This window comes from Melanostigma gelatinosum (genome assembly GCF_949748355.1).
Source record: "Melanostigma gelatinosum genome assembly, chromosome: 1".
NCBI lineage: Eukaryota > Metazoa > Chordata > Actinopteri > Perciformes > Zoarcidae > Melanostigma > Melanostigma gelatinosum.
In genome coordinates, this window is record NC_136634.1 from 1123661 (window position 1) to 1136160 (window position 12500).

General features: G+C 45.2%; 1 protein-coding gene across 1 annotated transcript in view; it reads left to right on the forward strand.

Annotated features, from left to right (window-relative positions):
- Window positions 1-12500, forward strand: part of itga11b (integrin, alpha 11b) — a gene marked incomplete at its 5' end in the record, with an annotated part of 38198 nt that overhangs the window by 18599 nt on the left and 7099 nt on the right. Inside the window, 14 exons of the mRNA XM_079269601.1 lie at window positions 1123-1267; window positions 2814-2962; window positions 3446-3589; window positions 3662-3865; window positions 3936-4066; window positions 4917-5089; window positions 7219-7358; window positions 7462-7572; window positions 8135-8220; window positions 8314-8518; window positions 9619-9717; window positions 10944-11020; window positions 11740-11823; window positions 12384-12500. The exon at window positions 12384-12500 is cut by the window's right edge and continues 58 nt beyond it. Coding sequence (XP_079125727.1) covers window positions 1123-1267; window positions 2814-2962; window positions 3446-3589; window positions 3662-3865; window positions 3936-4066; window positions 4917-5089; window positions 7219-7358; window positions 7462-7572; window positions 8135-8220; window positions 8314-8518; window positions 9619-9717; window positions 10944-11020; window positions 11740-11823; window positions 12384-12500 — 1865 coding nt within the window. The remainder of the gene's footprint in view (window positions 1-1122; window positions 1268-2813; window positions 2963-3445; window positions 3590-3661; window positions 3866-3935; window positions 4067-4916; window positions 5090-7218; window positions 7359-7461; window positions 7573-8134; window positions 8221-8313; window positions 8519-9618; window positions 9718-10943; window positions 11021-11739; window positions 11824-12383) is intronic.

The window sequence follows — 12500 nt, forward strand, 5'->3', positions numbered from 1 at the left end:
TCCTTGACTCACTGGCCCGTAGAGACGATGACTCAACGGTTTTATATCTGGATTCAACGAGCTCCATCTGAGTGTGTGATTGACTGCACACACACGCACACACACACACACACGTGTTGTGTTCAGGTTCTGAGAATGATAAACCAACAGCAGCCTGTTCAGAGTCAACGCTTCAGTTCTGAGACGAATTTCAATCACGAGTTGGAAGAAGTTTGGATCGTTGTGGTTTAAGACGGTCCGGCTGTCAACTACAATACCTTGATTATAGTACATACCACGAGCATACGAGCTGAACTTTGAGTCTACTTCACCTGAGTATTGCCATTTACTACCACTTTATACTTCTATTCCACTTGATCTTAGACACTTCAGTCATCTGTTACTCTACAGACTGAGATTACTGGATACTCGTCGATGTCTTAGTAATGTATGAAACTGGTCAGATCTGGACGATTGCTGCTCAGAGAGGCAACTTCTCTTCCTGTTTTAAATGACTTGTCGTGACTTGTTGCGGGACTGAAGGATGTCCATTGATCTACGACATGGACCAGGAATACATCACAGGGGAACATTGTTCTGCACAATGAGGACTTTTACTTCTACTTTTGAAAGCAGAAGGTTTTATTGATGAGTATAAGTATTATTTAGACTGTGTAAGGATCTGTGTACTTCCTCCTCGGGCTCCATGTGTGTAGAATGAATACAACAAACATTTGAATGGCCCTAATAGACCAAATCCTGATAACAGAGTCACATACACAGTGAAAAGCTCTCAGATGTCAAATCTACTCAGGAAGTGGAGATGGAACTGGAATAGTTCCAGGAACACGAAGTTCTTCTCATGTTTCACTGCTGCTCTGCTGCAGGTTAGGGTTATCTACTGCTGTTGGTATTACTTCTTCACTTTGTATTGTTATGCTTGTGTTCAATCTTATGTTGTTATGATTTACTTTTTCTATTGTTATTTTATTTTGTCCCTTCTTATGAACTTAATTCTTGTTCTATTGTTATTGATGCTCTTATTCTACTGCTGTAACATTTGATCAATCTCTGGCACATGAATAAAGTTCTACTTCATCTTACATGATGTTGCATGTATTATTTTGCGTGTTCTTCCATCAGGACGGCGTTCTGCTCGGGGCGGTCGGCGCCTACGACTGGAACGGCGCCGTGCTGAAAGAGACGAAACACGGCAAAGTCGTTCCACCACAGTCCTCGTACAAGGACGAGTTTCCAGAGGAGCTGAAGAACCACGGAGCTTATCTCGGTAATGAGGCTGGACTGTATCTCTATCTACTCTTAATACATGTTTTACATGTATATATTCATCCATGATTAGTTTAATAGTTACAGTATTTGATAAACTGTCTGTATTCAGGAATGTGTCCCCAACTTTAAACGTAAATACTTTCAATTGAACGTCCCGCTTGTAGAGTTTGCAGCAATAATTACACCAATAAAAGAATTGGACAAAACAACCAATGCACTGATGATCTAGCTTTAGTTCCAGCTTTGCCGTTAGCAGTAATTCAAACTGAGTGGAACTCATGAAGAGGCCATATGATCTCTACCATCTCTAAGATTTAGCTCTTTGTTGTGTGAAGTACAAGTGGTACTTTGGCCTGATGGTGGCGCCACAGGGAAGGGGGGGGGTCACCAGAATAAGTTGTGTTCATCTGCTGAAGACCATGAATATTCTGATCAGTTGTCAAGAGAGCTAGCGGTCAGAATGTTGGACACAGTTTGACCAACTGACCTCCACTGTTGGTCTGTGTTAACGGGGAACCATCAGAACATCTTGACTCCCGTTGGTCTGTGTTAACGGGGAACCATCAGAACATCTTGACTCCCGTTGGTCTGTGTTAACGGGGAACCATCAGAACATCTTGACTCTCGTTGGTCTGTGTTAATGGGGAACCATCAGAACATCTTGACTCCCGTTGGTCTGTGTTAACGGGGAACCATCAGAACATCTTGACTCCCGTTGGTCTGTGTTAACGGGGAACCATCAGAACATCTTGACTCCTGTTGGTCTCTGTGTTAACGGGGAACCATCAGAACATCTTGACTCCTGTTGGTCTGTGTTAACGGGGAACCATCAGAACATCTTGACTCTTGTTGGTCTGTGTTAACGGGGAACCATCAGAACATCTTGACTCTCGTTGGTCTGTGTTAACGGGGAACCATCAGAACATCTTGACTCCCGTTGGTCTGTGTTAACGGGGAACCATCAGAACATCTTGACTCCTGTTGGTCTCTGTGTTAACGGGGAACCATCAGAACATCTTGACTCCTGTTGGTCTGTGTTAACGGGGAACCATCAGAACATCTTGACTCTTGTTGGTCTGTGTTAACGGGGAACCATCAGAACATCTTGACTCTCGTTGGTCTGTGTTAACGGGGAACCATCAGAACATCTTGACTCTCGTTGGTCTGTGTTAACGGGGAACCATCAGAACATCTTGACTCCTGTTGGTCTGTGTTAACGGGGAACCATCAGAACATCTTGACTCTCGTTGGTCTGTGTTAACGGGGAACCATCAGAACATCTTGACTCTCGTTGGTCTGTGTTAACGGGGAACCATCAGAACATCTTGACTCTCGTTGGTCTGTGTTAACGGGGAACCATCAGAACATCTTTACTCTCGTTGGTCTGTGTTAACGGGGAACCATCAGAACATCTTGACTCTCGTTGGTCTGTGTTAACGGGGAACCATCAGAACATCTTGACTCTCGTTGGTCTGTGTTAACGGGGAACCATCAGAACATCTTGACTCCCGTTGGTCTGTTTCTGGTCCTTCTTCTGCTTCTAGGTTACTCGGTGGGTTCACTCATTTCGTCTCGGGGCTCTCAGCTCTACGTGGCCGGAGCTCCGAGGTTCAACCACACCGGGAAGGTCATCATCTTCAGCCTGAAGAACACGGGGAACCTGACCATCCTGCAGGCCCTGCTGGGGGAGCAGGTCAGTCCCACAGAGAAGCATGTCGATGTTCAGCCCAGTGAAATATTCACCAATTACATTCTATTGGTTCCGTGCACATGGACACGGAATGAAAGGTCAAATAGAAGCCTTGTTCTCGGTGGAGACAAATGAAATGTAGACACGTGACTAAGCAGCAGTCAGAGCCGGTGACCTACTTCATAACATGTAAAAGAAGAGTGTTGGTGGATCGCTCCAACAAACAACTTTCAACCTCTTTGTTTTGTTGCCTAATACCAAGTGTTCATGGTTATTTTTAAGCCAACGATGATGTTTTTCATGAACCGAACTTTAGTTTTTAAACGTAATATTTCGAGGGAAACCCCCAAAAAAACAGGGACGGTTCGTGTCCCTGCACACGGAACCAATCGATTGCATTGAGATGTTACACCTACGCATGTGTCCACATGTGGACACATGGCCGTCTGCTGAAATGAAACCTGTTTTTGTTTTGTTCTTTTCCAGATCGGCTCATATTTCGGCAGTGAGTTGTTGTCGATGGACGTAGACGATGACGGACAGTCGGACCTCCTGGTGGTGGCAGCTCCCATGTTCTACAGTCAAGGCTGGGAGAGAGGGAAGGTCTACATCTACACGGTGACTCCACAGGTACCTTCACACAGGACTCCACGCTGCAGCATTCTGGTAAATACTCAAACTAAACTAACCTTCTCCCTCCAGCTATCGTTCATCCTGCAGGGGGCGCTGGAGGTTTCTGACCGCTCTCAGAACTCCCGGCTGGGTTCGGCATTGGCCCAGATACCTGACATGAACGGGGACGGCTTCAGGGAGCTCGTGATGGGAGCGCCGCTGGAGGACGACCACCAGGGGGCGGTCTACGTCTTTTATGGCAAGGACAAAACCATCCAACACCAGTACAGACAGGTAACAGATGCAGAACCAGTTCAGCCAGAAGAAGCAATCTGTGCGTAAATAATCTGTCGTTTCTCTCCAGCGTCTCTCTGCAGCCGGGTTTTCTGCAGGTCTGCAGTATTTCGGTCAAAGTCTTCACGGTGTTCTGGACATCAATGCAGACGGGCTGGTCGACCTCGCTGTGGGAGCACTGGGAGCAGCTGTCATCATCTGGTCAGACCAGCACACACTCACACTGGTTATTGTTTGTATAGATACAGTGTTATTATGGCTCTACCACGTCGGTCCGGACTGACATATCTCAACAACTGTTGGCGATGTTCCCCAGACTCTGGTGATTCTTTCAGCTTTACTTGAGGTTCACATTTGTGGTTCAAAATGACGAATGGATTGAATGATATGAAATGTAATAAAGATATTTAAGAGGATTAACTCTAGTAACTGTCTGTGGTTTTAGAGACTTACTCTGAAACTAACACCATGCATAGTTTCCTGAAGTTAAAGTTAACTTTAATCAAACGAAGCCAAGTCCTTACACCAGGGCCGGCCAGGGGGAAAACGTGGCCCGGGAGTTACTGTCAGACCGGCCCTCTCAATACACGGCATGTATTTCGCCGGTCTACGGCGGCCATTCGCACCTCCGCCGGCCCCGCCCGTCGCCCGGCACGACCGCACGGCGCAGACCGCGGTTATGGAGAAAAGTTTTTAAAAGCACCGTCGTGTCCAGCCGTGCTATGGCGTCCTCGGATCGCGAGGAGTCGTATAATGTCAGTTTATACTGTTGATACAGTTTTCACTGATTATTGACTTCCGGTATTAGAGTAAATTGAACGTGTTCTGTGAAGCATATAATATAGTCGGGGCTGGCGATGTCAGAGACCGGCCCAAACCCCGTCGGCCTACCGAATCCCCGGTATCCCGATGGCCAGTCCGCCCCTGCCTTACACCTTCAGGGGTTTCTGTGGCTAAAACGTAACTGACTCCCCTCAATGATGGAAGTAACACAAGTGAAGGAACACAGAGGACCACAGCGCCCTGATGAAGACCTGCTTCCTCCCTCCAGGTCTCGTGGTGTGGTGCGGATTCAGGCCAAGCTCATCTTTGAACCCGAGAAGGTCAACGTCTTCAACAAAGACTGCCGTCGAGGCGGGAAGGAGGTCACCTGCATGTCTGTGAAGGTCTGTCTGAGTCTGGACGCCAGGACAAAGACCAAGACAGAGACCGGGACGGATGTTGGTGGGTGGGATGCACACGCTAACTATTCATGTGCCCAAACTAAGATTACCAAACCGGGGATAAGAGGGCCTCAGATATTCGAAGGTGGTGTCCAATGAGAGCCCCTCTCCTATTGAACATGGTGTCAATAAGGGCCCAATAATAAGTCATCGCTGACCCAAGTAAGTTCATCTGTTCGCTTTAGCCAAATATTATCCGTCATTGAAAGAATTGTTTTAACAACGACGGAAGAATCTGATGGCTGTCCGAGGCAAATATGGAAAACAAGTTGCTGCAGTGGATTCAGGTTGCTGAGGTTAAGGCAACAAAAGCACTTCCATAAAACCACAACGAGGTGCTGAACAACCGGTCTTCTGCTTGTAAGTCCTGTTTGTTGGACCCCTGACGTCCACCAGTCGTCTCTTTGGATATTATAAAGTACCTCACTTGCTCTGACTGTTGCTTAGTCACGTGGATGCATTCAGTCTGTGTGTCCACCACTAATAAGGGTCCTAACAGACCTTTCATTGGCATTGTTTTGGCAAAAAAACAAGATAATTTGTGTCCCTGTACACAAAACCAATAGATTGCATTTCGTTACTGTTTCACAAACTGCCGTGATGCTGAGCTGGAAGGAAGGAGCCACAAAGTTCACGGTGACACCTAATCTGTGTTTTAGAGCATTGCTTCATGAGCTCATGCTTGATGGACTTGATGCCCAGCTCCAGCAGCAGTGTGCCTTTGAGCAAAGCCTTGACCTCCCAGCTGCCCAGTGGCAGCTTGTGGTTGGAGCCCACAGCTTCCTGAATGCATGGAGGTAAAGGTCCACACGTTATATAACATCTGTGTGGACGTTTGAAAGACCCAGATGTTTGGTGTTGTTCGGCCGTCTGCATGTGGAACGTCTTGTCGTGCTCCTTTTCAGCACAGATTCCCCACCGCGCTTCGTGTCGTCGTGTCTCCGTGTAATCGGCTGCAGATGTTCGGCTCGGCTGCATGGAAACCTCGCTGTAACACGCTAACGCCAGCCAGTTAAACCGTGTCACTCCTCCGTCACTTCATCCCTTCATACCTTCCTCTCTTCCTTTCTTTCTCCTCATCTTCCCCCCGATCATCTGGACCGGATTAGACACACACACACACACACACACACACACACACACATTAAGACAGAGATGCACACACGCCACATCAAACGGACACGCTTCAGTGGACGAATAGAAGACAGGAAGTCATTGAGGAAGTCTTAACCTTCTTGGTTTTAGGAGCTACTCTGCTTCTGGTTCATTTATTTCGGTGCAGCCGTGGCGTTTTCTGACGTGAGCTGTGCAGGACAGAAGCAGCTTACTTCAGCTCATAAATCAAGACACAACTTCAGATGTCAAACAGATGAGAATGAGCTCTGCAGTTACACTAAGCACCAGCATTCAACAGCCAATAAGGAGCAGGAAATAAAGAGTTAAAGTCCCGCCCCCTCCACTGTCCCCCATGGGACCTCCTCTTGGAAAATATACGTACAATAGTCAACAGTGAGAGAGAAACATTTATTTCATCCCGTTTGAATTGTGCCATGAATTACACACGATCTTTGTTGATTTAAAAGGCAATTTTGCACATTATGAAAGTCTATGTGTGTCGTAGTATTATTTAGTTTTGTCTGAGACCGATCAGTGAATTACGTCACCAACATGGCTGTTAGCTTGGCTAGCTATCTAGCTAGCTAACCAGCTCGGTACAAAGTGTCACGTTATCTTACCTGATGTGCTTTATCCAACGACTCTTTTTATCAGCCGGGAACAGGCGGCAACTTCTGGTTCTGCCAAGTGAAGCCTTAGAACCTGCATTCTCTCTAGTGTCCACCAGGGGGCGACTCCTCTGGTTGTATAGAAGTCTATAGAAAATGACTCTACTTCTCTCTTGATTTATTCCCTCAGTAAACATTGTAAACATGAGTTTATGTCTCAATCTCTAGTTTCAAGTCTTCTTCAATACAGCGTGATGCTCATGAGAGCTGTAAAGTCGGTTCTTCATGTATTAATGTAATCTCATGGTGCTGCATGTGAGCTGGACAAGACAGGATTGTTTTTCCTCCTTTAAACCTTTTTTATCCTCCTCTTCCTCCTCTTCTTCATCCTCCTCCTCCTCCCCAGCGGTTTGGTACAATCTGGTGCTGGATGAGAGGCGTTTTCCTCCTCGAGCTGTTCTGGATGAATCCGACCGACAGCAGCCCAGGACTGTGTTTCTGCAGGTCGGAGGTCAGAGCTGCCAGCGCCTCGGCTTCTCCATCCAGGTCAGATTATCACCTCATCACACACAGAAACCCTAAAGGTCACCTAAAAACAATGCCTACGCACAACGTAACTCAGACTGCGGCCGACCGTTTCTCTGAACAGGAGACGACTGATTACTGGCGTCCCATTGCGGTTGTCCTGGAGACGGGATTGAGGAGTCCGGACGAGGGGCCAGTGTTGGACCCCGACTGGCCGAGTGGACTGAGGGCCGAGGTGAGAGTTCGTCTTTACATCCAGCTGATGTCACATCTGTCCCGACCAGGCAGACGTTATCTTCCTTCGATTTATAAACCAGACACTTTGCTAAACTACCTTTTCAACCACATCTGGACCGAGGAGCGACGTAGAGACGCCGTATACGTCTTCAAGTTTTAAAGAGAAATTCTAAAAAGTTGGCAGAATAATATAAAAGTACTCATTTACTGATGTACTAAATGAACATCATGCTGTATTGAAGAAGACTTGAAACTAGAGATTGAGACATAAACTCATGTTTACAATGTTTACTGAGGTAATAAATCAAGAGAGAAGTAGAGTCATTTTCTATAGACTTCTATACAACCAGAGGAGTCGCCCCCTGGTGGCCACTAGAGAGAATGCAGCTTTAACACGTGAAGCTTTGAAGAACTTTACAGAACCGGAGGTTGTCTCCTGAGTTTGAAGCGTAGAACCACTGACCAAGCGTCAGTATGTGAAGAGTTGAGAGTGAGAACGTGTTGCATATTGAAGGTTCTTCATCAAAGAGAAATGAAATGGTCCTTCTTTCTTGCCGTAGCTTCCCTTCTGGAATGGCTGTGAGCAGGAAGACACCTGCGTTCCTGACCTCATCCTCTACAGTCACACTGACCTGATGGATGTCGAGTGAGTGATGCCCAGGCTTCATAAACACGTGTTATTACCATCATTTGATGAAAGAACGCCGTGGTCATTGATGTTGTTGTGTTTTATTTGAAGGCGGTTCTGCAGCTCGAGGGACCGGGCCGCCCTGTCGCTCTGCAGCCTCCGGGGGGCGTCGGAGAGCTCGCTCCACGTGGTGGAGGCCGGTAGGAGGAGGATGGTGGTGTTTGCTCGACTGGAGAATCAGGGAGAGAACGCTTACGGAGCCGCCATCCACATCTCCACCTCCTCCAACCTCCTCTTCTCCAGCCTCATAGTGAAGGTGTCGTAGTGCTCCTTCAGTAAAGACGACATAATCAGACATTTACATGAAATAAACGTTGCTTCTCTTTAAAGAGAAACTCGTGATCCAACATTCATTCAGTTCATAAAGATTTAGCATTTGTTCTTCCAGATAACTGCATCTTGGTAGCTTTTCACTGTTGTTCTGGTAGGAAGACTTTCAGGTACCTCTCAGTGGGAGTGTCTCGAACACTTGGATCGACAAGAAAGATGAGTCGTTGACTCACAAGCGGTCCCTCATCAACATGTCCATTTTCTGTTAATTTTCCTGTAAAAGTCCAGCAACGCTTGGCAATTTCAAATACACGTCCATCTTTTAAGGAAACTACGCAGATAGGTTCAGGAAAAGATCATCAGAAACATCGTTACTGAGGTACACCAGTTATGTGACAAACGCATCCACCGCTGCCGGCCTTCTGAGGGGCTTTGCAGGCTTCATGCTTCCTCGTTCAATATTTGGAATTGATGATTTCACAAGATATCTACAAATTACGTTGTTATTCGTAGGAAAAGCTAGCAATGCCGAATGACAAGCTTGTTGCATCACATCTACTGAGTAAGGTTTAGGTGAAGATTGTTTGGCTTGTTTTCTTTGTCTCGTCCACCTCCCCTCCCTCTCGTCCTGGGTCGGCTTTTTCGGTTTAAACTTCCTTGTTTATGATTACGTTGAAAACATTTACAATATTTTGTTGGATATCTACGAATTACGGTGCATACAGTAGATATAGCTACGAATGCTGGATGAGACCAGCCTTCCATCCCCTGCTTTATGGTCTGTGTGACTCTAAATGGAGCATAATGTACTAAATGAACATCATGCTGTATTGAAGAAGACTTGAAACTAGAGATTGAGACATAAACTCATGTTTACAATGTTTACTGAGGTAATAAATCAAGAGAGAAGTAGAGTCATTTTCTATAGACTTCTATACAACCAGAGGAGTCGCCCCCTGGTGGTCACTAGAGAGAATGCAGGTTTTAACACAGTTAAACCGGAGGTTGCCGCCTGGCTGCAGCATTCACATCATGTGAGATGGAGGAGTACTCTCTGACTCATTAGACTCCTCCCCTTCTCCACAGGACCAATCGGACATTCAGATTGAATGCGTCTCTGAGGACCGACTGGCCAATCAGAGGAGCTGTAACATCAGCGCTCCATTCATGAAGTCCTTGTCTCAGGTGGGTGTTTCTCGACTATAAACCAACTCCTCCACTAATATTCATACATCGCTAATCTAACCAGTAACACACCTTTATGTTTATTTACCACCATAATAATCCTGCAGCACTATTTAGCAGCTGTTCTGGAGCTTTTGATCTCATCTTTGGGTTTGCCCACATGTCATGGAATTGTAAATGTTTTGTGTACTTATGACAAATAAATCTGGAAGAATTTAGAAAAATTCAATGGAAGTTTGTTAATGTTGTGGAATAAATATGAAGCTCATTACATGCTGATTCAATCTGTAAGTTTACATCCGGCATTACAAACTGGAGTCGAGTTGCATTCTGGGAAATGTACGATCCAGTGTTTTTTGTCAATTGATCCCAAATTAGGGAGTCAAATTCTAAATATTCCAGCGTCTGCTACGTAGATCTGCTTTCTGATCCATCTCTTATCTGTCAACTTTATTGTCAATAAGTCAATATAATATAGATTCATAAAACATTCAGCCTTCAAAGATAATATGAATTTCAGTTTGCTGTAATTGAAACACGAACACATCGTTATACAGTCAGACTGATGATGGTGGTCAAACAGAGGAAAACATCGACTGAAGTCCTTCATTAGCCCAACGACCGTCCTGTAAACATGATGGAGGCTCCGCCCCTTCACTGTAAAGGCCCCCAGGGCCCTACTGTACACATGCCCGTCTTATTAAAGTCCAGTTTATCGGTCCAGACTGTGTGCAGATTATACAAGCTTCAGTCACAGACTGTGGAGGATCCTCGTTTCACATGCTGGGACGTTGAAAGAGTCACAATATAATCTGACATGTTGGTAAAAGGATATGAATAGTTATTATGGACTATGGAGTCCACACTGCCACTAACTGCAGTCTGCAACACGTGTTTGAAGGATAAATGCAGGACGTGGAACCTTTTTACCTTCAGATCTTTGTCTTTCTGAAGACGACCGATGTAATTGGACGTCCCACCTGCTCTCTCTCTCTCTCTCCCTCTCTCTCTCTCTCTCTCTCTCTCTCTCTCTCTTTCTCTCTCCCTCTCCCTCCCTCTCTCTCTCTCTCTCTCTCTCTCTCTCCCTCCCTCTCTCCCTCTCTCTCTCTCTCTCTCTCTCTCTCTCTCTCTTTCTCTCTCACTCTCACTCTCTCTCTCCCTCTCCCTCCCTCTCTCTCTCTCTCCCTCTCTCTCTCTCGCTCTCTCTCTCCCCCTCCCCCGTCCAGGTGTCCTTCCATCTGGAGTTTGAGTTCAGCCGATCGGTCTTCTTGGATCACGTCCGGGTCGTCATGACGAGCAGCAGGTGAGACAGCTGACGTCTGTTTGATTCATGTCAGTGTTTTATGAGGAGGAAGTGATGAAGTATTAACGTGATGTATCTTATTGTTTATATAATTCATAGAAGGATCTTTTTAAAATACACGAAAGAAAAGAGTGGTTTGACTGGATGTGAGAGTTAAAAAGGAAACATTGTTTAATAATTCATGATATTCAGATGAATTTAAAGGCCTTTTCAAAGAGGGCGAAGAAATGAGACACAGAAACAAAATCTGTTGCTAAAATGTTGATTGCCGAGAAAAGCTCGGCAGCTGCCGAGATGAAACCTCCCTTATTTTACGAGCACTTCAGATTATGATGTTACTTTTGATTTTGCAGTGTTGAATGTTCAATCATTCAATTATTCAATATCTTTAATTGTCACCAGCGGGATGTAAACATTTAGCACAACTGAGAAACAGTAAAAAAAAAAAGAAACTATAAATATACAAAGTAAAAATACTCTTATTTTAACATTTTAAAACAGTAAATTAAGCCATTATGGGATGCCATATTTTATTTTCAGATGATATTCAAACAACAAGTTGTGATGTGAGCAGCAAAAAACAAAACAACATCACCTGTTCTCACAGACCGTACGTTGTGGGGACTCGACTCCCAACTGGAGACAAAACAACCGGTCCCCACATGGTCAAGTCAATGCATGTGTGTGTGTGTGTGTGTGTGTGTGTGTGCGCTAAACAGTGACGGAGATGAGGGTTACCCAGACGACAACATCAACGACATCTTCCTCCCTCTGAAGTACCAAACGGACCTCCTCTTCACCAGGTGAGCGACATCATGTTGTTGATCCTACAGCAGATGTTTTGATAATGATGCATTCACTTGGAATCAGACAAACGGAGAACCGCACGTCATTGTATTGAATAAGAGCAGGACGTCATCGATGTCTAAAGCTTAAATATCTTGTTTTCTTAAGAAGCAGACGTTACAGCTCCGTCACTGCAGAGAACGTCGTTTAAGTTTGCAAAAGAATAAAATACAATAATTCAACAATCTCCTGAATATTTACAGCTACATGCATTTATAGAATAATTACATTAAAATAGTAGAAATAAAATAATTTGATTTAACATATTTTATTGTATGATTCATTTTGCCATTGGCCTGGTTACATGTTTTCTCGGATGATTGCAGATAAAAATATTCCACTTCTGTGTTTACAAACGTTTAATAACTTTATGAAATATATGACTAACTTAGATTTAGTTGATGTGTGATCTTAGTTTAGGAACAACAGACCTGAGATTCAGACATGTTTTGTGTGAAATAACCCTTTAAAGATGCTTAAAGTGTGTTTCATGAAACCAACTCTGTTCCTCCGTCAGAGACCCAAACCCTCCTCGCTTTGAAATCAGATCTGCAGACAGCTCTTCCTCCTCCTCCTCCTCCTCCTCCTCCTCCTCCTCCTCCTCCTCCTCCTCCTCCTCCTCCTCCTCCTCCTC